The following is a 21,855-nucleotide window of genomic DNA, read 5'->3' on the forward strand; positions in this document are numbered from 1 at the left end:
GTGTTAAATTTTCTCTTCTTTGCCACTTGTTCTTCTTCATAGGAAGAGGAGGAAACAAGCAATGGATTTGGCGAATGTGGATAAAAAAAGTTTTGAGCATCATTAAACCCATCTCCCACCGAATTGTGTTGAAAGGCAAGTTGTTGTGGTTGCATCATCATTTGATAGTTGTTGTTGTTGTTGTGGTTGTTGTGGTTGCTGATGATGATAATTACTCGAATCAGAAACAGCATCGAATATATTATCAGATAAGGGATGATGAAGGGAGGAAGGCATTGGTGTGGAGACATATTCTTGATATTCTTGTTGATGGTCTACTTCTTCTCTAGCCACCTGTTGTTGTTGTTGTTGTTCATTGTTATTATTATTCATCATCATTTGTTGTTGCATCATCATTACATATTGTTGATGTTGTGCTTCGATTGTGGAGGCAGCAGATGGAGGCGAATCAAATACTGAGGCCGGATCGATATTGTGGAGGATGGGTGTTGTTTCTTCTCCTTGTGATGAGAGGCATGGGCTTATCACAAAGTCATTGTCTGCTGCAGGGGATGTTGTTTGATGTTGTTGCATTTTTTTTGTTTAATTTTTTTTTAACGAACCAAGTTGGCGGGAAACTTTTTTAACTGTCATCAAACGCCAATCTGTTAACAGCTTAATGTACAGCATGTAATGATTGTAAGAATCAATTCTCAATGTCATCTAAGTTGATGTTTATTAATTAATGAGATGGCAATAGTAAAAGTTATCCTTTTTTTTCCACCAAAAAGCGAGGGATATCTTTATTCGTTCTTTGGTTTTAAATAGCACTTCACCAGAACTACGATACTTTGAATTTATTTGATTTACTTTCACCAGTTTGATTTCAAGTTTCAACCTCCTGAAAGATTCCAGTTTTTTGAAAGAAGGTCCTTGTTCTAATTTTAAACAACAACATCGAAACATTGAGGAAAAGATTGATACAAAAAGAACCCTGTTCCAACTGTTCCAATTCATTATCGAAAATGAAACAAACAATATCCAGTTTTCAATGGCATTTGAAGTTTTGTCACTGCAGAGTGACGTATGACTTGTTATTCGTTGAGACAATGCGAATAATTGTCCTGACCTAGCTTCTGTTAAACACAAACTAAAAAAAATATCATCATACGAATCACACAAAATGCCACCAAACAAAACACTCCCACACATAATTTTACTTCTTGCACTCCTCATTATGACATGTTCTGTTGTTCATTCTCAACTCGTGCTCTATAACATGACAACTATAGCAGGAGGTGGAATTGATTTAAAAAATAGTAATTTAGCATTGTATTTCAAGTTGTCAAATCCGCACAGCATGGCTGTTAACACAATTGGTGAAATTTTCATTTCAGATACGGCCAATCATCGAATTCTAAAGGTTTTAACGAATGGTACTGTGGAAGTAATTGGTGGAAATGGAATTTCTGGATTTAGTGGAGATGGTGAATTGGCAATTAATGCCAAGTTGAATCGTCCAACTAAAATTGTCGTAGATTCAGCAGGGAGAGTTGTTTTTTGTGATAATTCGAATAATAGAATTCGTATGATTTCGAATAATGGTACTATTTCAACTATTGCAGGAAGTGGTACTGGATTTGTACTGGGGGATGGTGGGTTGGCTACTAATGCAATTTTAAATATGCCTACAGGTCTGACAATCAATTCAATTGGTGAAATTTTGATTGCTGACACTAGTAACTTTAAAATTCGAAAGATTGATCTGAATGGAATCATTACCACAATTGCTGGATCTGGAAATCAAGGTTTTGAAGGAGATGGAGGATTAGCAACAAGTGCCCCACTTAATTTTCCAGCTGATGTTTCTGTTCATCCCACTACCAATGAAGTTTTCATAGCAGATTCGAATAATCATTGTGTCCGTAAAATCTTGACTAATGGTACCATTTTTACAGTTGCAGGAATATGTGGTGCTCAGGGCCAATCATCAGATGGCGGACTAGCTATCAACTCACGTCTAAATTACCCAATTGGAGTTGCAATCAGCTCAACAGGTGATATTTTCATTGCTGAAAGAGACAATAGCAAAGTTCGTAAGGTTTCTTCTAGCACTGGAATAATTTCAACTTTTGCAGGAAATGGAGTTTTTGGATTTATGGGAGATGGTAAAGCAGCTGTGAATGCATCAATCTACAATCCTTACAATGTTGCTTTCAATTCTGCAGGTGAAGCTTTCATTTCTGACTATGGTTCAGGAAAGATTCGTAAAGTTTCTCTGAATGGAATAATAACAACAGTTGTGGGAGAGTACTTGCAGAGTCAAGATGGTAAATTAGCAACTGATGTTGTATTAAATACCCCAAAGGGTGTTGCAATTAGTCCATCTGGAGAGGTTTACTTTGCCGATTCTGATAAATATGCTATTCGAAAGATAACACTTTCTGGAACGATAATAACAATTGCAGGATCTGGATTATATGGATTTGCTGGAGACAATGGATACTCTTCACAATTGAGTAATTCATATGACATTTTCATCAACTCGCTTGGTGAAGCATTCATTGCTGACACTTATAATCATAGAATTAGAAAGATTGATGTTAACGGAATAATAATGACAATTGCAGGTATTGTAACTTCAGGATTTAGTGGAGATGGTGGTTTAGCAACAAAGGCAGAACTATTTGAACCGTATGGAGTTGTAACTAGCTCTTCAGGAGATGTATTTATTGCAGACACGAGCAATTGTAGAATTCGTAAAGTTTCGTCAAGTACTGGAATAATTACTACAGTGGCCGGTGGTACATGTGGGTTTGGAGATAATGTTTTGGCTGTCGATGCTCAATTGAACACTCCGTATGGAATTTCAGTCAATTCGAAAGGAGAATTATTCATTGCTGACACTAATAATCATAGAATTAGAAAGGTTTCGTCTAGTGGGTTTATTTCTACCATTGCTGGTAATGGAGTTGGAGGATTTAGTGGAGACGGTGGATTGGCAACTAATGCTAACTTATTCAAACCAAGTAAGGTCGTGGTCAACTCTATTGGTGAAATTTTTATTGCTGACTCTTCCACAAATAGAATTCGTAAAATTTTGACAAATGGAACAATTATCACAATAGCAGGAAATGGAAATAGCGGATTCAACGGTGATGAAGCAGATGCTACAAATTCTCAATTGGGTTCTCCATATGGAATTGCACTAAGCTCAACTGGAGAAATTTATATTTCTGATCAAGGTAATAATAGAATTCGTAAACTAGTTCCATATTGTGTTAATCAGGGTACATTAGTGAACGGATCTTGTTTCTACACAGATTACAATAATAATTCAACCAAGGATAATTCCAATGTATCCAATAATAATCAAATATTGGCAGTAGTGTTACCATCCGTTCTCGTTCCTGTATTTTGCATTGTTGCTGGTATAGTTGTGGTTTTATTGATTTGTTGTGTTATTTTCAGTAAGAGAACAAGAAAAGAAAAGTCAACTGAAAAAGTAGAGTCTGTTCCAAGAGATTTGGAAATGGCAATAGAAAGTCAAACACTTCAAACAATGGAAAGTGTCAAATCAGAACCCACAGATTTCCCATCAGAGCAAAGTTTGTACTTCCAATCAATGGTATCAAGCCAGTACAAGTCAGTAGCTTCAGAATCTTCCAGTAATAATGCAGCTTCCAAATATAATATATTAGAAAAGATTGGATCTGGTGCATTTGGTTCTGTTTTCAGAGTAGAAGTCAAGAAAACAGGTGATATTAAGGCAGTTAAGGCACTGAAATATGTTGATCACGATGATTTGAACAATATCATGAAGGAAGGAATTCAACTTTTGAAAATGGATCATCCAAACATTGTCAAAGTCAATGATATGTTTGTAGATAGTTCTCAATTGGTATTTATTGAAATGGAATTCTATGCCTATGGTGATTTAAGCACCCTGATTCAAGACACGAATACCATTCACTCAGAAATATTATTACGAAAAATACTTGAACAATCATGCCAAGCTCTCCAATATATTCATGAAAATCTTAAGATTGTTCACAGAGATATCAAACCATCAAATATCTTCCTCAAATCAATTGATTTAGCAAATGATGATATTCATATTGTATTGGCTGATTTTGGATTAGCCAAGGATACACAGGGATCCATGGCCAAATCATTTGCTGGAACTCCTCTTTACATGCCACTTGAATTGAGTCTAGGAGTTAATTACACATTCAATGCTGATGTCTATTCACTTGGTGTCACCATGTATCAACTCATGACTAAGGATGTACAAACCTCAATAAGCTATCTCTACATGAACAAAAATTCTATTGAAACCAAACAAATATTGAGAAGTAAGATGGAAGCACCGAATACTTATTCAGATCAATTGATTGATGTTGTTTTAAATATGATTGAAAAGGATATGGAAAAGAGACCATCAGAAGTTGACGTTCTCAATCAAATGAAATGAATTTGATATTTATTGGAATGAGATCCAGTCCTTCCAAGTGAGCTCGGGTGGATATGATATTTAATCTTTTCATTAAAATATTAAACCTTCCTTCATGTAATTCTTCAAAACTAGTTGTTTTCCAATACATAATCCTCCAAATGGGTTCATTCACTTTTGCCAATGATTAATTCAAAAAATTTTAGATGACTTGGTAATCAGATCTCATAATCCATAAGGCACACATGGTTCTGTATCCGAAACCAAGCCTCCACAGAAAAGCAAACAAGTATCAATGTAGCAGAGGAATAGTTGAACCCTTTCGAGACCAACTAAGATGAAGGTGAAGAGAAAGAGACCTGATCCGAATCGCAGTTTCGTGTTTAAAAGCGTAAAGTTGTACATCAGGTTGCAGAAGAGTAGTCATCTCCGAAAATTCAAACCTAAATTGAAAGTGTTCTTGGTGCAACTGTTCAACAATAATTGAGAGAACATGTGGTTTGAAATTAATAAAATATTTGATTTTTACTAATTTTATAAAAAAGAAATAAAGATTTTTCTCTCTTTCTTAATGCCACCAATTTCCCGCCACTAACAAGACAGATTGTGAAAATGAAATATTTAAACAATAACAATATCATGTGTTTTTTCTCAAGTGACTCCAATTTTACAACAGAAATATAAATGGAAAAGGAAAGTGGGTTATTAATGTTTGTTTGCCAAATGAACAATTAGCAAGTTGTTTCAGTTTTGAATAGTTCTTAAAAGAAAAGTAGATGCCAACTGTATTCTCTTGATGAAATTCTTTTGCACCATTAACAACCACAAATTCCTTTTATTGGATAACCAGCATTGCATGTCATTCCAATTCTTTGATGTTTGACTTTTCAAGTCCCGTTAAAACCAACATTGAATGGTAGCAAGAAGCAATCATCAACATCATCCTTTATTCTCTACAACAAAAAAGAATGTCCCATCATCACTACACAGACTCCTCACAAATGACTGATGACGTTGTTAATCAAGTCATTCAAGACGAAATGTCCATCGATCAAGATATGATGAATAATAATCAAGGCTCATCATCAGAACAACAACAACAAGCACATCACCAAGAACATTTCGAAGAACAAATCCAACAATCTATATCTCAATCCAAAATACCGGCAACTTCCTTTTCTAAATTAGCCAGATTGCAACAACAACAAGAACCTGAATATGATCAATTAGAGGCTAAGGAACTTGATGGAGAAGTATTTGATGTTCAGAGAAAGTATCAATTAGAAGCAATTAGAGGACAGGTATGTTTTATTAGAAGAATACAACAAGTGTTTATCAAAACTTTTTAATTATTCATGATAATGATGATACTGCTTGTTGTTGTTTAATGTTTGCTACAATCATGATTCTTGAACCACACAATTCACAACACGTTTTATTTTGTATAAATCGTTACAATCATCATTATCAATTGACTATTTGATGATTTTACAAATATTAATAATAATAATTATCAAATCTATTTAAAATTATAGGGAAGTTATGGTGTAGTTGCAAGTGCCATGAATACAAGAACTGGTCACAAATGCGCCGTTAAAAAGAACAAGAATGTCTTTCCAAGAGTTTCAAAGAATAATGAAGCCACTGTTCCTCACCGATCCAAAATGTCACAGAAGAGAATTTTGAGAGAATTGAAAATCCTCCAACACTTGTATCATCCAAATATTGTCAGATTGGTTGATGTTGTTCCTCCAAGAGATTACGATAGTTTCGGTGATGTTTACTTTGTTACAGAATTGATGGAAGGTAAGTACTGAATTGAGTAATAGTTTGGGAAAATGTTTTGTAACAATTATAACAATTATTGAATAACTATGGAAATGAATAGCCGATTTAAGAGATATCCTTTCCAGTGATCAACCATTGACCGATCAACATGTTAAATATTTTGTATATCAAATTTTATTAGCTGTACATTATACACAAAGTGCAAATATTCTTCACAGGTATGTAGTTGAGTTGTTGAATAGTTTTAAATTTATTCTTTTAATGCAGAGATTTGAAACCAGAAAACATTTTATTGAATAGCAATTGTGAATTAAAGATTTGTGACTTTGGACTTGCCAGAGGAATTGATTTTGATCAAGATCCTAGAATGAGTACAAACTATGTACAAACTCGTTGGTACAGAGCTCCTGAATTGATTTTAAATAATGATATTGTTTCTAAGGAAACTGATATGTGGTCAATCGGATGTATTATGGCTGAATTGATGGGAAGAAAGGTTTTATTTAGAGGAACTTGTGCAGTTGACCAAATGAGACGTATTGTCACAACACTGGGTACACCAAATGCTGAAGATATCAAGGGATCTGATCAAGGTATTGAATTCATGGCAACTCTTCCAAAATCTGAAGGAAAAGATTTTTTCAAACTCTTCTCCAATTGTAATGTACTTGCCATTGATTTGTTAAAGAGAATGTTAGAATTCAATCATGAAAAGAGAATTACAACAGAACAAGCTATTCGTCATCAATACTTTGCTGACTTGTTCGAAGAAAGTGATATTGTCAATTGTGATGCTCTCTTTGATTTTTCATGGGAAGATAAGTTAATTGACTCTGAAGATATCAAACGTGAATGTTATGATTCAATTATCAAATATAGGAAGGATAAGACAAATAATAGAAATTCATACATGTATCCAAATATTTCACTTATTGAACAAAAGAAGAAGATGATCAGAGAAAGAAGACAAAAAGAACAATTAGCTAAGCAACAACAAGAAGAAGTTCTGAGAAAGCAAAAGGAAGAACAATTAAAGAAACAACAAGATGAAGAAGATGAAAGAAATAGACAAGAACAATCCAATTCAACATCAACAAGCTCTCAAACCAGAGAACGAAAAGGAACAGGAACTGGAGGTAAATTCAAACTTTTCAAGAAAGTTAGAGAATTACTTCAATAATCCAAGTTTAGTTCCATACCATGTAAAAAGTAAATAAAAATTGAAAAATCTCAAAGCTGGTCTTGGTTAATTTGTAATTATGTTTTTCTAATTCAAATGAAAATTTCAAAAATCATAAAAGTATTAAATTAAAAAAATGTTCAACATTGTCAAAACGAGGAAAGACATCTCACCACAAATTATCGAACCAAACAAGCTGAGAGCCACAGGAGATGAGGCTTGGGCTTCAGCATTTATTTATCCTAACAGGTAAGGATTAATTAATTGTGCAATAATATTCAACATATGATGATCGGAAGTTGGAAGATGAGTAATGCCTCTAAACGTGTACTATTGAAGGAAAATTATCAAACTAGCTTACCTTTCATTGCTTTCTATACGAGAGAATCATTAGTATTATTTATTCTGCTATTGTTGATTGTTATTTATTTATTATTTAAATTCTTGTTCTAATCAAGAAAACAACAACTAGGATTTTCCGAGAATGATAGTATATTTATTCATCATCTAATCTTTTAGACTCTTCTGTATTATTACAGAAGAAAACCTGTTGCTTTTGATAAAAATCGTCAACATTATTGGTTGACAGAAATGAAGACGGAAGAAGCACACTAAGTATTGACAATGATAAAACAAGATCACTCGAAAGAGTGTCTGAATTAATTTCATCAATTAATTGTGTTTTGATTTTCTCTAGGAATAATTCTATCAACTCCTTATCGAAATAGTACAGTATTGATTTTGTTGGATATTCATGTAATAATACTCCATCAAATGAAGAAGGAGTATTGGAATTTGTTGATGAATGAATTGGCATTGTAAAATGATTATTTCCAAAGAATGGTGATCGGAATGTCAAGGCTTCATCACTAATAACTTTACAATTTGAACATTTAGCATAGAGTGGCATAGAATGATTGGAAATCGTCTCGGAAATGCTTTGTATTATTCCAATAATTTGATTAGTCTTTTTAATTAAATCCTTTTCAATAATTGATTTATGAATCACCTTCTGTAGCTTTCTAAATTTCCTCTTCAAATCATCCTCCACAGTACTCAATGTGTTCTTTTCGTTCATATTTTTGAGAGAAAGCATTTAGAAAGTGCACAAGAGAAAATGTTTGAAAATCTTGTATGCGGTTTCTTTTGAAAATTGCACCACTTGTTCATTTTCCAATATCCATAATAGCGAAGTCAAGGACTCACTTGGCAATGAACATTGTCACAAAAAACAACCTTGCTCATGATTGCTTGAAGAACAAGACAATAAAATTCCCCATAACAGAATTCATCAACAACAGCCATCACTAAAAACAAAATTTCTATTTTTTTGACGATTTAAAAAAAAAATTACATCAACACGTCTCTTCTGGACAAGTCTTTTTCTTCGAATCCTTTGAGAGCAGCATTTTCCGATGGACGAACAATTCAAATCATCATTGGAAAGGGCTATTCTTTCGCAAACAGATGCGACAGCAAACCAAGCTGTAAAACAGGATGCTTTTAATTATTGCGAGCAATTAAAACAAAGAGAGGATATTTGGAAGATATGTCTTCAATTTGTCTTGGAATCAAAGTATGATCAAGTAAAATTATGGTGCTTTGGAATATTGGCAAGTTTTATTACGGAAAGGTATGTTTTATTATTGAAGGCTTGATTTTTAACCTAGGCTTTGGAAAACAACGACAATAACAACAATATTAGGTCTCAATTCTTGACCGATCAAGACAAGGATACTATAAAACAAGCCTTGATGCACTGGTTTGTAAATATTCTAACACCAAGAACAGAAGCTTTTATCAGAAACAAGTTTTGTGAAGCATTAATTGCAATCTTTAGAATTGAGTATTATGCTCGTTGGCCAACATTCTTCAAGGATTTATTTTCTATTCTTTCAAATTCACCAAGTGAATTAATGATTGATATGTATCTCAGAATACTAGACACTATTGACTTTGAATTTGTTGCTAGATTTGTTGAAAGATCGGAAGTTAATCACAAAAGGGCTATTGAAATTGTAAGTTTGAATTCATCACTAAATTTGTTAATAATTTGAAATAGAAAGATGCAATGCGTGAAGACTGTATTCCACAAGTTATAGGCACTTTTTACACTATTTTGACAGCTAAACATGTTGTTTTATCAAATAATTGTCTTAACACTATGTCAAATTATATTGATTGGATAGATATTAATCTTGTGACAACTGAACAATTTGTTCAACTCTATTATCAATTTTTAAACACAGCAGAATTTAGAACTAAGGCTTGTGAGTGTTTATGTGTATTGGTAGAAAAGGGTATGAATGACAATGACAAACTCAAATTAATCACTTCTCTTCAAATTCCACAAATTTTAATGAACATGGTAGTTGACAGCTCCAAAGATGATGTCTTTGCAGAGGCAGTTTCTACTTTAGCTGCTGCAGTAGCTAATCAACTCTTGGAAATATCCTCAAGACCAAATCAAGAAATGTTTCTTGCCACAACAGCTTCCAAACTTTTACAAGATATTCTTCCATTCATCTTGTCATTGTTTGCTGATCAATACGACCAAGTTTCTTCCTCAGCATCTAATTTCTTAAATGATTTCATTTCAGTCATTAAGAAATCCAAATCCCCTCATCCGGAATCACTTCCAGCACAACTTCAAAATATGCTTACAACCATTCAAAATAAGGCTAAATATACTGAAGATTTCGATTTTGATCCATCCCAACGTGACGATTATGAAAATGGATTTTTAGAATATAGAAGAGAACTCTTTGTTTTGTTTAAGAATATTGGAGTTATTGCTCCAGATTTGGTAAAACAATATGTTCAAGCATTGACAAAACACGTTGTTACAAATGTTACTAATTTGGGTTTTGCAGATGTTGAAGTTTGTCTCACTTTACTCTTTTTATCTGCAGAAATTTTCTCAGATTTGCTCAAGTCAAATAAGGAGGACAATATTTTCCTTCCATTAATTTTAGATATTGTCACAAATAATATTTCCTCTTATCCACACTCCTCTGTTCAACTTGCCTACTTTGAACTTCTTTCCAGATTTGCTCCTCTTGTTCCAAGATTCCCAGATGAAGTTATTACTTCTATGCTTCAATCATTTGTTGATCAAAGAGGTTTGAGAAATAACAATGAACAAGTTCAAAGTAGAGCCAAATTTTTATTGGCCAAATTCATCAAACCTCTCAGGGATAGATTGAGTGGATTCGTGGAACCATTGTACACTTTTGTAAAAGATATTATACAAGTCAACTTACCAACAGATGAGGAATTGACTGAGAACGACTCCACTAGTGACAAATTCTTTTTATATGAGGCTATTGGATTTTTATTAGCCTGCCAAAATATTAAAACAGAAACTAGACACAAGATTTTCCAAGAAATTTTCATTCCATTTTCCAAGAATATTGAAGATGTTTTAAATCAAAAGCTTTATCTTTCAGATACTCCCGATAAACCAAGATTCAAGAAGTACATTAGTACAATGATTCGTGCTGCAGCTATTTTGAGCAAGGGGTTCGATGACAATTCTAATAAGGCACACATCAAGGATTCAGTGGTATTTTTCAAACATTTCCTCGCTTTGGTTACCAGAGTGCATTCAGAAATTCCTAAAAATAAGGAAATTCAATCCAATGTTATTCTTTACTACCACAGAATGATTGTTTTAATGGACGCTGAACTTTTAGAAATAATTCCAGGTACACTTTCCCATCTCTATCAAACCTGTACTGAAATTAGTCAAATGAAAGATATTCTTATCCTTTTAGGTCAATTAATGCAAAAGCACAAAGAAAAAGTGAATGGGCTCATCAATGAACTCTTGACACCAACATTAACCAAAATTTATCAAATGATAAATAATGGTGTCTATGACTACTCATTGAATAGCAGCAGTGAAGAAATTAGAGAAATTGCTGACTTGCATAAGAATTACTTTACATTCATTCACACAATATTGGCTAATAATTTGAGTCCTGTATTAATCTCTGATGCTAACAGACATTTATTCAATTCAGTCTTGGAGACTGTTTTTAAGGGTTGCCAACACTTGTCTGTTCATCACAAAAAATCAGCTCTGTTATGCATTGAATCATTTGCCAATTCATATGCCAACAATTTAGGAAAAGAGTTTAACGAGTATATAATTTCTAATGCAGTTATGGAGACTTTCCAAATGTTACTCAGTCCTGATTTTGATATTAGTGATGGAGCTTCTTTCAATGTTATTGTTGGAGTTTGTCAAGTTTACTCTGTTTTTGTTCAAAAGTTTGGTCCAGAATTTTTGAATTATTTAGCCAATAATTTCTTACCTCGAGTTCCTCTCTCTGTGGATGAAATTCAAAACTTTTGTCTTACTCTTCAAGATATTCATGTAAATAAGGTGAATGGTTTTGAAAGATTCAAACAATCTTTCTTCAATTTAATTCAATCAAGAAAGACTAAGAAGAAGTAAATTTTGAAATTCTTTTGCAATTCACTTTTATTATTAATAGCAAGGCAAACCCTTATTAAAAAAATGGATAAATTTGACTTTGGGGTTGTCATTGAGAAGGCAAAACAGTTTGGTGTTGCTCTTGCAGAGGGAGAACTTCAAACAACAAAGAATTTGGAAAATGTTAGTTCGGAAATCCATAATATTCAATCAAAGAATACATTACTACATAATCAAATTACAACTCTCTGTTCCGCACAAGTAGAAGAAGCACAAATTGCTTTAGGCTTAATTAATTCATCACAAGTTGTTTTGAAGGAAGTTAAAAAAGAGTAAGTATGAAACATCTTTGAAATCAAGATCATTGTTAAAATCTAGATTTTCAGGATTAAAAGAAAAGGCAAAGAAAGGACAAGAAATTATTAGACGTTATTCAACAATTAGACAAGCTTTTACAACCCTTAATACCCTAGGGAAAACAAGAGAGTGGATTGCCAGATTACTTCACTTGAAGAAGGAAATTGCGGAAATTAAGTCAATTCTAAAATCACAAATTGAAGAGTTTGGAGATGAAGAAAATGAGGAAGAGGAAGAAGAGGAGGAAGAAGACGAATTTGGAGATATTGATTTATCAGTTTATGGATTTGATGATTCTGGTATTGATGGAGACTCTCATAATATTCTTATCGTGATTTATGAAAGATTATGTGGATTGGAAGAATTTAGAATGAAAGTGTTGGAAGAGACTTCAGATAACCAAGGAATCAAGAATGTTTTTATGAGTTATTTGGCAGTTATAGATTCTGCATCCAGACTATTCTCAAAGACCTTGGAAAAACATTTTGATCATGCTGTTGGATTGTCAAGTGAGGAACCAGAAAAATTAATGCAGGCAATAAGAATTATGGAAAGAGAAGAGAAGAAGAAGAGTTTGGTTGATGCTGGCCTTAATCTAGGAGATGAGGACGAGGGTATTACTATGTATTCATATAAGAATTATAGACAAATGTTTAGTGACTCTCTGCAACGATACATCAGAAATACCCTTCGATATGAAGTTCAGAATGATGAAAATGTGGAGGAAATTACTTCTAAAATGTATAATTTAATTGAAGGAGAAATGGAAATTATTGAAAGAAATATGGTTCCTTGTTTCCCATCAAAGTACAAAATTATTGAAACCTGTATTTATTACTTTGACACTGAAGTGAGGTCAATTCTTGGAGAATTCATACATGAAGATGCAGACAATATTACAAGAGCTCAAATACGTAAGTTTTTATTAGTATCAAAAGAGTAACAAATCTGTAATATAGTTGCTTGGCTCGGTAATTATCCTAAAGTTTACGAAATCTACAATGATGATTTGGAAAATGTTAAAATTGATTATAGTGCATTAATAATGGATCTTCAGTCAACAATTAATATTACCTTCTTTGTAAGTTTGTTATTAGAACATTGTTGACCCTTGATTTTAAGAATTCCTTATTAGAATGGAGAGAGAAATTGGTTAACAACCTTTTCAACACAATTAAGAAAGACTCTAGTGATGAAAAAGGTTTTCTAATACAGGATGATATGCTGTACACATATGGACCAATAGATTTTTTCAGTTTCTTAGATCAGGCATTCAGATCGATTGCAGAATGTGGAATTATTCCTGTACGTAGTTTTGTAATTTTTGATTTGGAAAACAATTATTTGAAAAGCTCATGCAACAAGTTATTTTGAATATCAGACAAACATTGTCTGACTATGCTGCAACACTTCTTGATGGTGTTAAAAGTAAGTAGATGTGATTTTATAGAATTTACAAAAGTGTTAAAGAACATGTTGATAAGATTACAATCAAAAGATTGATAGCTCTAACAAACGACTGTTCGAAATGTATCCTATTCACCAATGATTTGCAAGAACAAATTATTGAGGCATTGCCTTCTGTAAAATTATCAGAAATTACAATGGAAGAAGTCACTCTAGGATTCACAAATCTTTCAAAAGAGTTGATGAATCTTATTTGTAATGTATTCATATCTAAATCTTCACCACTATTAGAAAAGCTGTTTACAAAGGATTGGTATGTCAACAAAGGAGAGAGAACCTGTGTTACTGATGCTCTTTCATTGATGCAAGATGATATCCAGCTCCCAATTGACTACATGGAATGGGAAAATGTCGTTACAATTGTTACCACCGTTTTTAATGATTTTGTACAAAAGTATTTTGATGCATTCATGACAAGGAAGTTTGTTTTATCAGAGGCAGAAAGAGAGATTGTGATCAGTGAGGTTCATGCTAGTGAAGAGTTTTTACCTCCTGAAGATGATCATGATTGGGTATCAGGAATCCTCAAACCATTAAGAATGTTATTGGATGTTTTTAGTACCATTGATGATGAAGATCTTTTACAATGCATGTCAGACTCAACAAGCACATTCCCAGACCTTGGTGAAATTGTATTTGACACCTTAATTAGAAAGTCTGGTTTTTCAAAGGAAGCTACTGAGCTGTATCTTTCAACTTGTGCAAGCTTTTTTAAAACCAAAAGCAAACTCAACCAAGGTAAAAACACAAAGAAATCAATCTTTGGAGCTTACAACCCAGTTGAAAAACCAATTGAAAAAGTCGATCCAAAGAAGAAAGCTCCAGAAAAGAAGAAAAAGAAGAAACTTTTGGACAAAATGTTCTCTTCTGAGGCTCCACAACCAGTTAGTTTGAGTTTGTCTGGCTCAGTTGACATGGATGATGAAATTGAGGAAAAGAACGAAATTCCAAAGAAACCTGAACCAACCAACACTGGCTCAACAAGCTCTTCCAACCCTAAAACCAAAAAAGACAAAGTACAAGAGATGAATTTAATGGATTTCCTTGGAGATGACGATTAATCAAATGTACAGTTAAATTAAGGTTTATTAAAAAGACAGTTAGTGATTAGTTTTTGTCAGTTAGTTTTTCAGCTAGGATTTTTTCAATCCAATAAATCCATTTATCAACACACCCTTTCACATCTTCAATAATATAATCTCTACCAGGTGTCTTGATAATCATGTCTTTGTCGGATTTCTTCACGAGCTTGACAGATTTTGAAAGGGGAATAAAACCCTTGCAAACTCTTGCATCAAAGTCTATGTACATAAGTCTTGGAAAATCAGTTAGAATGAGTTGTCTCTTCTTGGCAGTTAATTTTCTTCGCTTAACTACCTTTCTTGTGTATACAACAGACTCGTTTTTGAGTAAAAATAGTGAGTATTTCTCATTGAGCTTCTCAACAATAAATGGATTCAGTTCATCGAATTCATCTTGCTTATCTTCAATTTCCAAACTATCTAAATTAGCGAAAGGAACAATGCTTGGAGGTGTTTGATTTTTCAAATTCGAAAAATCAATTCCTTCAAAGAATGGATGAGCCTTCAATTGTTTGTAACCATCTGAACCAACACCCAATCTTTGAGTAGCATCCAATTGAATCAATTTGTCAACTAAATCTCTAGCGACATAAGGGAATTCAGGTGGATATTCAAACTCTCTTTTCAGGATCTTTTGGAAAATTAGATATTCAGAATCAGCTTTAAATGGATGAGCTGCAGTTAGTAATTGATAAATAATACAGCCAAGAGCCCACAAATCAGCTCCTTCATTACATTCTTCATCTTTTAATATTTCTGGTGAAACGTATTGTACAGTACCACAAAATGTTCCCTTTTTACTCTTGAGTGGCGAATCTCCAACCATCACTTCTTCTTCTTCTGCCTTTTGAATTTTAGCTGTTCCGAAATCAGTAATTTTTACATGCATATCTTTGCTCAGGATGATATTCTCAGGCTAAATGATAACAATATGAATATTATTTTAAAACAATGTAAAACAACATACCTTGAGGTCTCTGTGTATTATTCCAAGAGTGTGCATATATTCCATGGCATTAACAATTTCGGCTGTGTAAAATTGGGAAGCTTCTAAAGAGAATGGTCCATAATTCTTAATATATGAATAAAGTTCGCCTCCGGGAGCAAGTTCTAAAGCAAAATCTATTCATCACAAATTCATAATATTAATAATAATAAGTATGTTAGTAATGATGATGATAATAACTTACATAAATGATTGGCATCTTGGAATGTACAGAATAATTTAATGATGTTATCGTGATCCATCATATTCAGAACTTGTTTTTCCATCTTGACAGTCTTGGTCTTATTCTCCTTCAGAATAAGTTGCTTCTTGATGATTTTGAGAGCATACTTCTTTCCTGTTGGTTTAAAAGTTGAAATGACAACTCTACTATATGCTCCTTCACCTATTTGTTCTCCCATTTCAAAATCCTCTACACTATAGGATTTTCTCTGTGGTTCGCCTCCAACAGAGTGTCTATGTAGTTGGCTATTAACGGCCGTGCTTGTGCTCGTCGTGGAGGCTACTATAAGACTCATTTTTTCTTCCGCACAATTATACTATTTCTTTTCTTTGTGATTGGTTATTGTTTTTCAATCGAGTTGCCAAGTGTAGAATGTTCTTCTTATCTTGAAGAGAAAACTTCTTGTTCTACTACTGAATTATGTAAGGATTAATTCTCAACAACAAACACAGTGTTTGAGGTTTGTTGTTTGTTTTTTTGAGCTTTAAAATGAACCAACGACAAATTGAGAAAGTCGAGAGTTCAGATTAGAAATTCACTGGTCACAGTGAGGAATGAGGCAATATATTTGGCAAATTGTTGGAAAAAGCTCCAATAATAAATTGCTCTGTCTTTAGAGGCACACGTATATAAAAGATAAGACACTTGAACAGTAAATGTTTAAATGTCTTAAACGGTTCCTGCAAGATAACAATAAGGGCGGTAAAACTCTTGTAAAAATCTTTCACTGAAAATGTTGTTGTACAGTATCAGAGAGGGTGACAATGATCTTGGACACGTATTATTATTCAGCAAAAACGATTTGCTTGGGCAGTACTGCTTGTTGGTTGGTTGGCAGTAGAGAAAGAATTCTTTCACGTGTTGGATGTTTTTTTAGGTTTGTTTCCTTAATATTGACCGATCCAAACAACTATTAAAGCCATTCATGATGTATACGCAGTGCACAGAATAAATCAACATCACTATAGATTGTGAAGAGAGTTATTTCGTATTCAGTGGATTCGGTTGAATACATTGATGGATCTCCATTCAATGCCTCGCAGGAGGCTTTAGAGACAAGAAGGAAAGAACACAATTGATACGGTTTAATAGAGTCAATTGAGGGTATTAACCTTTCAATAATTTTGACAGTTTGATAGAGAGAAAATATCTACTAGGAACTTGTTCCAAATATTAGAGAGATGAATGTTTATTATTTCACAAAATGACAGATTGTGATGTATATACTTGATCTCTCTTGACAATTCCATCCGTGTTGTATGAGCGGGGATGAGATTGGATATTGAAGGTAATAGGAGTCAGTTTTTGGAAATCCCTTTTTGAATTTTTACAACGTATCAATTTTGTAACTTTTAATTATTAAGCAACAGTTTAATTAAGATCAATAGTAATATATTCTTGTTTTACAGAAATGCAAATCTAATTCTTCCAACTGTTGGTTAACAATCAAAAAAATGAGTGAAAATCGTGGCCTCCCATTTTCTCTCGCCAACGATTTTCAAGTTGAAAGGATTCTTGGTTATGACGCAAAACAAAAATTAATTGTCTTGTTGGGAAATGTAAATTCTGTGCGTACGATTGTTCTGATGGAAAAGACACAATTTCCAATCGATTCCCATGAAATTATTCAAGATTGGATGAGTTTAGTGGGAGAGCCTTCGGGATTAGGATTGCAACAAGTGATTGGAAATGATAAATATTACATGCTCAATCTTCCAGTGAGAGCTTCCGATGATTTTAATTTAATTAAATCAACCATGTATGTTTTTGGATGATTAATGTGGAATTAAAACATAATAGAATTTATCCTGCTGATGAGAGTGACATTCAAAAGTATTCAATTGAAAATTATGTTTTAATTCAGGAAACACCACTTATTTTCAATACAATCACAAAACCTTACATTGATAATATACCAAAGGAGCAATTGAAATGGGTTGATAACTTGCTAGCAAAGGAGAGTGAGGTGGAACATTTAATTTTTGAAGATACAGAGTCTGATGAGGATTTACGGTTCATGCTTCATCCAGATATGAAGTTTGACAAGGTTGATAGAAATCAATTATACTGTATTGCTTTCTGCTTTAACCCTGAAACCAAAAGTTTACGAGATTTAAGTACTGAAAGACATTTATTAATGCTAAAGAATATTCGAGATAAGGGATGTGATGTCATTTTGAAAGAATTTGGAGTGAAGAGAGAAAAACTGAGAATTTTCGTACATTACTGGCCTTCATTCTTCAAATTCCATGTCCATTTCACAAACATAGATAACGTAAATGTGAATAATGCTGTGGAGAGGGCTCATTTATTGGATGACATAATTGAAAATATGGAACTTTTTGGATTGGATTATTATCAAAAGAAAACGTTAACTGTTGCATTGAAAAAATCGCACAAACTTTATCCCAAGCTCAGTTCAGATAAAGAATAGTTTATTACCTTTCCTCTACTTTCCATTCCTCATAGTATTTCAGCTGGGATGGCTTTAGAGATGGAGAAATCATTTGAAGAGCCTTTTCAAAATCTTCCACCCTTATAGAGCCTTTTTCATCATTATTCGATAATATTGTTCTTGAGAGAGCATTCAAACCAGCTCTTTGACAAATATTTGAAATATCAGCACCTGAATAGAATTTTTCAGTATTTTCCACAAAATTTCCTATTCTTTCAATTACATCACTATCCACTCTCATACCCTTAATGGACATTTCAAAAATAGACTTTCTAGCTTCTCTATCTGGAGGACCAACATAGAGTGTATGCTCAATTCTTCCAGTTCTTAGTACAGTTGGATCTAATTTATGTGGTACGTTTGTGGCTGCAATCACAATAACACAACCTTTCGATTGACTTGAATTATCATTTGAAAATTCTGCACTTTCCAAAGAGTCTAGCTCCAAAATTAGTTGAGAAATTAAACGTTGTTCTCCACTAGAGGAATCCATTCTGTCACCAAAAATGGCTTGAATTTCATCAAAGAAAATGACACAAGGACTTGCCAATTTGGCTCTCCTAAAAACTTCTGCTAGGGTTTTCTCAGATTCACCAACTTCTGCTTTGATAAGATCTGGAATATTTATGGAAATGAAGTTAGAACTAGATGCCGTGGCAACAGCTTTTGCAATTCTGATGAAATAAGAATAATTCAAACAAAAATCAATAGTACTTACAAAGTCTTACCATTACCTGGTGGTCCATAGAGCAGCAGACCAGTAGGTGGCTTAATTCCCATTCTTATGTATGACTCGAAATGTTTTAGTGGCCAAACAATCATCTCATTCAGTTTTTTCTTCACCTCATAAAGACCACCAATATCTTCCCAATTAACCTTTGGTATTTGAGGAATGGTGAGAGTTTGCGAAGCTTGTCTGATTGAATACGGTTCAATTTCTTTCAATTCCTCCATAATTTCAACTCTTTGTATTGACAATTTATCACCTCCACTCTTCAGACGATTAATATTGGCTCTATGTACGCATTTAGCACAAACCATAGCAATGTCTGCTTGTACCATACCATGGAAATGGTTGTAGCTGATATCCTTCAAGCAACCATCTACGTCTCCATAAGTTTTTGAATCAGCTTCACTCATTTGAATGGTGATTGGTTTGGTATTAAGTAATAATGATTTAAATATTTCGAAACGTTCATCATTACTTGGAACATCAATGGTAATATGCTCTTCAAACTTTTGTTTTACAAATGAATCTAATCTATCCGCATGACTTGTAATACCAATCAAACAAATAGGATATCGTGACATTTCCAAATTATGGAACACTGAAACAAGTTGGTTAATTAACAATAAGTCTTTTGATTCTTCATCATCTGGAAACAGAATATCAATCTCATCAATTACAACTATTAATTATTTTAGGTTTTCAGTAGAAATATTATAGCACTTACACAAACATGGGTAGAGGCTTTCAGCTTCTTTCATTTGGGTTTCTAAATTGAAAACTCCTTCCTCCTCTTGATATATTTTCTCGTAGAGAGATGATGGAGAAAGTTTCTTAATATTAACATTCAAGTCTTTAGCAATATTGAAAATGAGTGAACTCTTTCCATTTCCTCCAGCTCCACTGATTAGAAAACTCCTAATTGGATTAATTCCAGCTAATCCACTAACTGAATGTTTAATGATGGAAAGTATGGTATTATACTGCTCTCCTTTCCAATAATTATTTTCTTTCAAACTCTCAGTATTCAGTTTATCAAAATCAAATATTATTCTCGTATTTTTAATTGAAATCCTTCCCCATTCATTGGATTCTGATTTATAATATTTAAAGAATATTTTAAAGTGGATGAAATCTGTTGTGTCAGGGTTGAAAACATCAATTGGTATAGAAATTATTGATGCATTCTTTACAAAACACATTTGTGTTAAAAATTCTTTGACGTCTGTCTTGTTAAATCCACAAATTCATAGAATACCTACAATTTTTGTTCAAATTGACAATTTTCTCAGATCCTCCTTCAAAATGAGGTGTCAAAATGATCCTCTGAATTTTATCAATTTCACTCTTTAATCCAATTTTAACAATTTCCAACTTGGTTCCTTCAGTAAATTTAAACTTCCTCATTGCAATTTCATTCATATATAATTCCTTGTCCACACTCTCGGATTTAAAATTCGATTTCAAAAGACCCAATGATGGATCAATATATAACTTGAACACCAATTCTTCCTTTTCATCATCATGATTAATTTCTTTAATTTTAATAAATAATTGTTTGTGATGGTGCACATTTTGTGCTGGTGATTCAGATGATGATTTGGAAAATATATTCAAAATTCTGGCAACAGCAGGAGAGATGATGACTGTGAAAATATCGGATACTTTGTGTTTTCCAACCAATTCTCTTTTTCGTTTTGTTAATTGAGAGGGATAGTATCGGAGTGAATAGCTTTCTTGTTGCATTTTTTTGATACAAACAAAAAGTGAATTATTCACTAAAACAATGAATTTGCTATATTCACTTTATTAAATTGAGAATATTTTGAAACAAATTATTGAAGAACAAAAATTGAACTTTGAAATCAAATAAATGATTGTAAAAAAATGTCTTTACTTGAATTACCAACCGAGTTGTTGATTCACATTATAAACTTTCTTCTTCCAATGCCATCTGCTAGTTTTCCCTATTTATTAATGAAAAATTCTATTAAACAAATGGCAATATTGCAGTCAGTGAATTCAAAGATTCTTTCGGAACGAATTTCTGATTTCACAAATGAATTTTGGTGGAATTTGATAGAATGTGAATGTGGAATCCGATTGGATGTACAAAAAGAAAAACAATTACTAATCAATAACAAACAAATGAAGAGGAAATGTTTACTTTTTCTTAGGATTCGACAGTTGGCAAGATTAAAAAAGAAAGCACAAGTTACCAAGGAATTGGATATTCACAACAGAAAACAAGATATTCTCATTCTTGTATTTGGAAATGGTTTGTAATCATATGTGTATTCATAAATTCTCAAAAAAACAAATAGATGGAGCAAGTGGACAATCAAATATGGTTGAAAATTATATTTACAATAATTTCCAAATGTCGTATGATCCCACAGTGGAAGATACGTTCATAAAAATAGTGGAAATGGATAGTGTAAAGTATGTGTTAGAGATTGTTGATTTAGGTAGGTGGAATAAATTATTTCGATAAACATCTGATTTATTAAGCAACTTCTGGATCTTTGAGGGACTTGCAGAATGCTCAGAATGAAATTCGATCAACAAATTCTTTCATTCTCCTTTCAAGCTTGAGTTTGGACATTCAGCAGTGTGATTCAGATTATAAAAAGTGGATGGAGCAGATCAAGTCAACCAAGCAAAACATATCTGCTTGTCCCTTAATAGTACTCATTA

General features: G+C 33.0%; 8 protein-coding genes across 8 annotated transcripts; 4 read left to right on the forward strand and 4 right to left on the reverse strand.

Annotated features, from left to right (window-relative positions):
* Positions 1-102: 102 nt before the first annotated feature.
* NAEGRDRAFT_69274 (uncharacterized protein) lies at positions 103-573 on the reverse strand (the record flags this gene model as incomplete). Its single annotated transcript, XM_002675586.1, has 1 exon — positions 103-573. The coding sequence occupies one exon, from the start codon at positions 571-573 to the stop codon at positions 103-105; it is 471 nt and encodes a 156-aa protein (XP_002675632.1).
* Positions 574-1,339: 766 nt separating this feature from the next.
* Positions 1,340-4,551, forward strand: NAEGRDRAFT_58454 (uncharacterized protein; the record flags this gene model as incomplete). The annotated part of the gene is made up of 1 exon (XM_002675501.1): positions 1,340-4,551. One exon carries the CDS (start codon positions 1,340-1,342, stop codon positions 4,451-4,453), a length of 3,114 nt encoding a protein of 1,037 aa, XP_002675547.1. The 3' UTR covers positions 4,454-4,551.
* Positions 4,552-5,400: 849 nt separating this feature from the next.
* On the forward strand, positions 5,401-7,468 carry NAEGRDRAFT_80265 (protein kinase; the record flags this gene model as incomplete). Its single annotated transcript, XM_002675502.1, has 4 exons — positions 5,401-5,733; positions 5,968-6,238; positions 6,321-6,438; positions 6,488-7,468. 4 exons carry the CDS (start codon positions 5,401-5,403, stop codon positions 7,398-7,400), a joined length of 1,635 nt encoding a protein of 544 aa, XP_002675548.1. The 3' UTR covers positions 7,401-7,468.
* A 428-nt stretch (positions 7,469-7,896) lies between these two features.
* On the reverse strand, positions 7,897-8,478 carry NAEGRDRAFT_69277 (uncharacterized protein; the record flags this gene model as incomplete). Its single annotated transcript, XM_002675587.1, has 1 exon — positions 7,897-8,478. One exon carries the CDS (start codon positions 8,476-8,478, stop codon positions 7,897-7,899), a length of 582 nt encoding a protein of 193 aa, XP_002675633.1.
* Positions 8,479-8,815: 337 nt separating this feature from the next.
* Positions 8,816-14,726, forward strand: NAEGRDRAFT_69278 (exportin-t; the record flags this gene model as incomplete). The annotated part of the gene is made up of 8 exons (XM_002675503.1): positions 8,816-9,033; positions 9,106-9,418; positions 9,463-11,858; positions 11,907-12,173; positions 12,220-13,112; positions 13,158-13,279; positions 13,551-13,626; positions 13,669-14,726. The coding sequence occupies 8 exons, from the start codon at positions 8,816-8,818 to the stop codon at positions 14,724-14,726; spliced, it is 5,343 nt and encodes a 1,780-aa protein (XP_002675549.1).
* Positions 14,727-14,733: 7 nt separating this feature from the next.
* NAEGRDRAFT_80266 (uncharacterized protein) lies at positions 14,734-16,850 on the reverse strand. Its single transcript, XM_002675588.1, has 3 exons — positions 15,938-16,850; positions 15,715-15,869; positions 14,734-15,663 (listed from the first exon to the last, which is right to left on the reverse strand). The coding sequence occupies exons 1-3, from the start codon at positions 16,269-16,271 to the stop codon at positions 14,773-14,775; spliced, it is 1,380 nt and encodes a 459-aa protein (XP_002675634.1). The 5' UTR covers positions 16,272-16,850; the 3' UTR covers positions 14,734-14,772.
* A 580-nt stretch (positions 16,851-17,430) lies between these two features.
* On the forward strand, positions 17,431-17,751 carry NAEGRDRAFT_69280 (uncharacterized protein; the record flags this gene model as incomplete). The annotated part of the gene is made up of 1 exon (XM_002675504.1): positions 17,431-17,751. One exon carries the CDS (start codon positions 17,431-17,433, stop codon positions 17,749-17,751), a length of 321 nt encoding a protein of 106 aa, XP_002675550.1.
* Positions 17,752-18,414: 663 nt separating this feature from the next.
* Positions 18,415-20,904, reverse strand: NAEGRDRAFT_69281 (uncharacterized protein; the record flags this gene model as incomplete). The annotated part of the gene is made up of 4 exons (XM_002675589.1): positions 18,415-19,105; positions 19,150-19,840; positions 19,886-20,103; positions 20,417-20,904. The coding sequence occupies 4 exons, from the start codon at positions 20,902-20,904 to the stop codon at positions 18,415-18,417; spliced, it is 2,088 nt and encodes a 695-aa protein (XP_002675635.1).
* Positions 20,905-21,855: the final 951 nt, after the last annotated feature.

The sequence above is a fragment of the Naegleria gruberi genome, assembly GCF_000004985.1.
Source record: "Naegleria gruberi genomic scaffold NAEGRscaffold_33, whole genome shotgun sequence".
Classification (NCBI taxonomy): Eukaryota; Heterolobosea; class Eutetramitea; order Acrasida; family Naegleriidae; genus Naegleria; species Naegleria gruberi.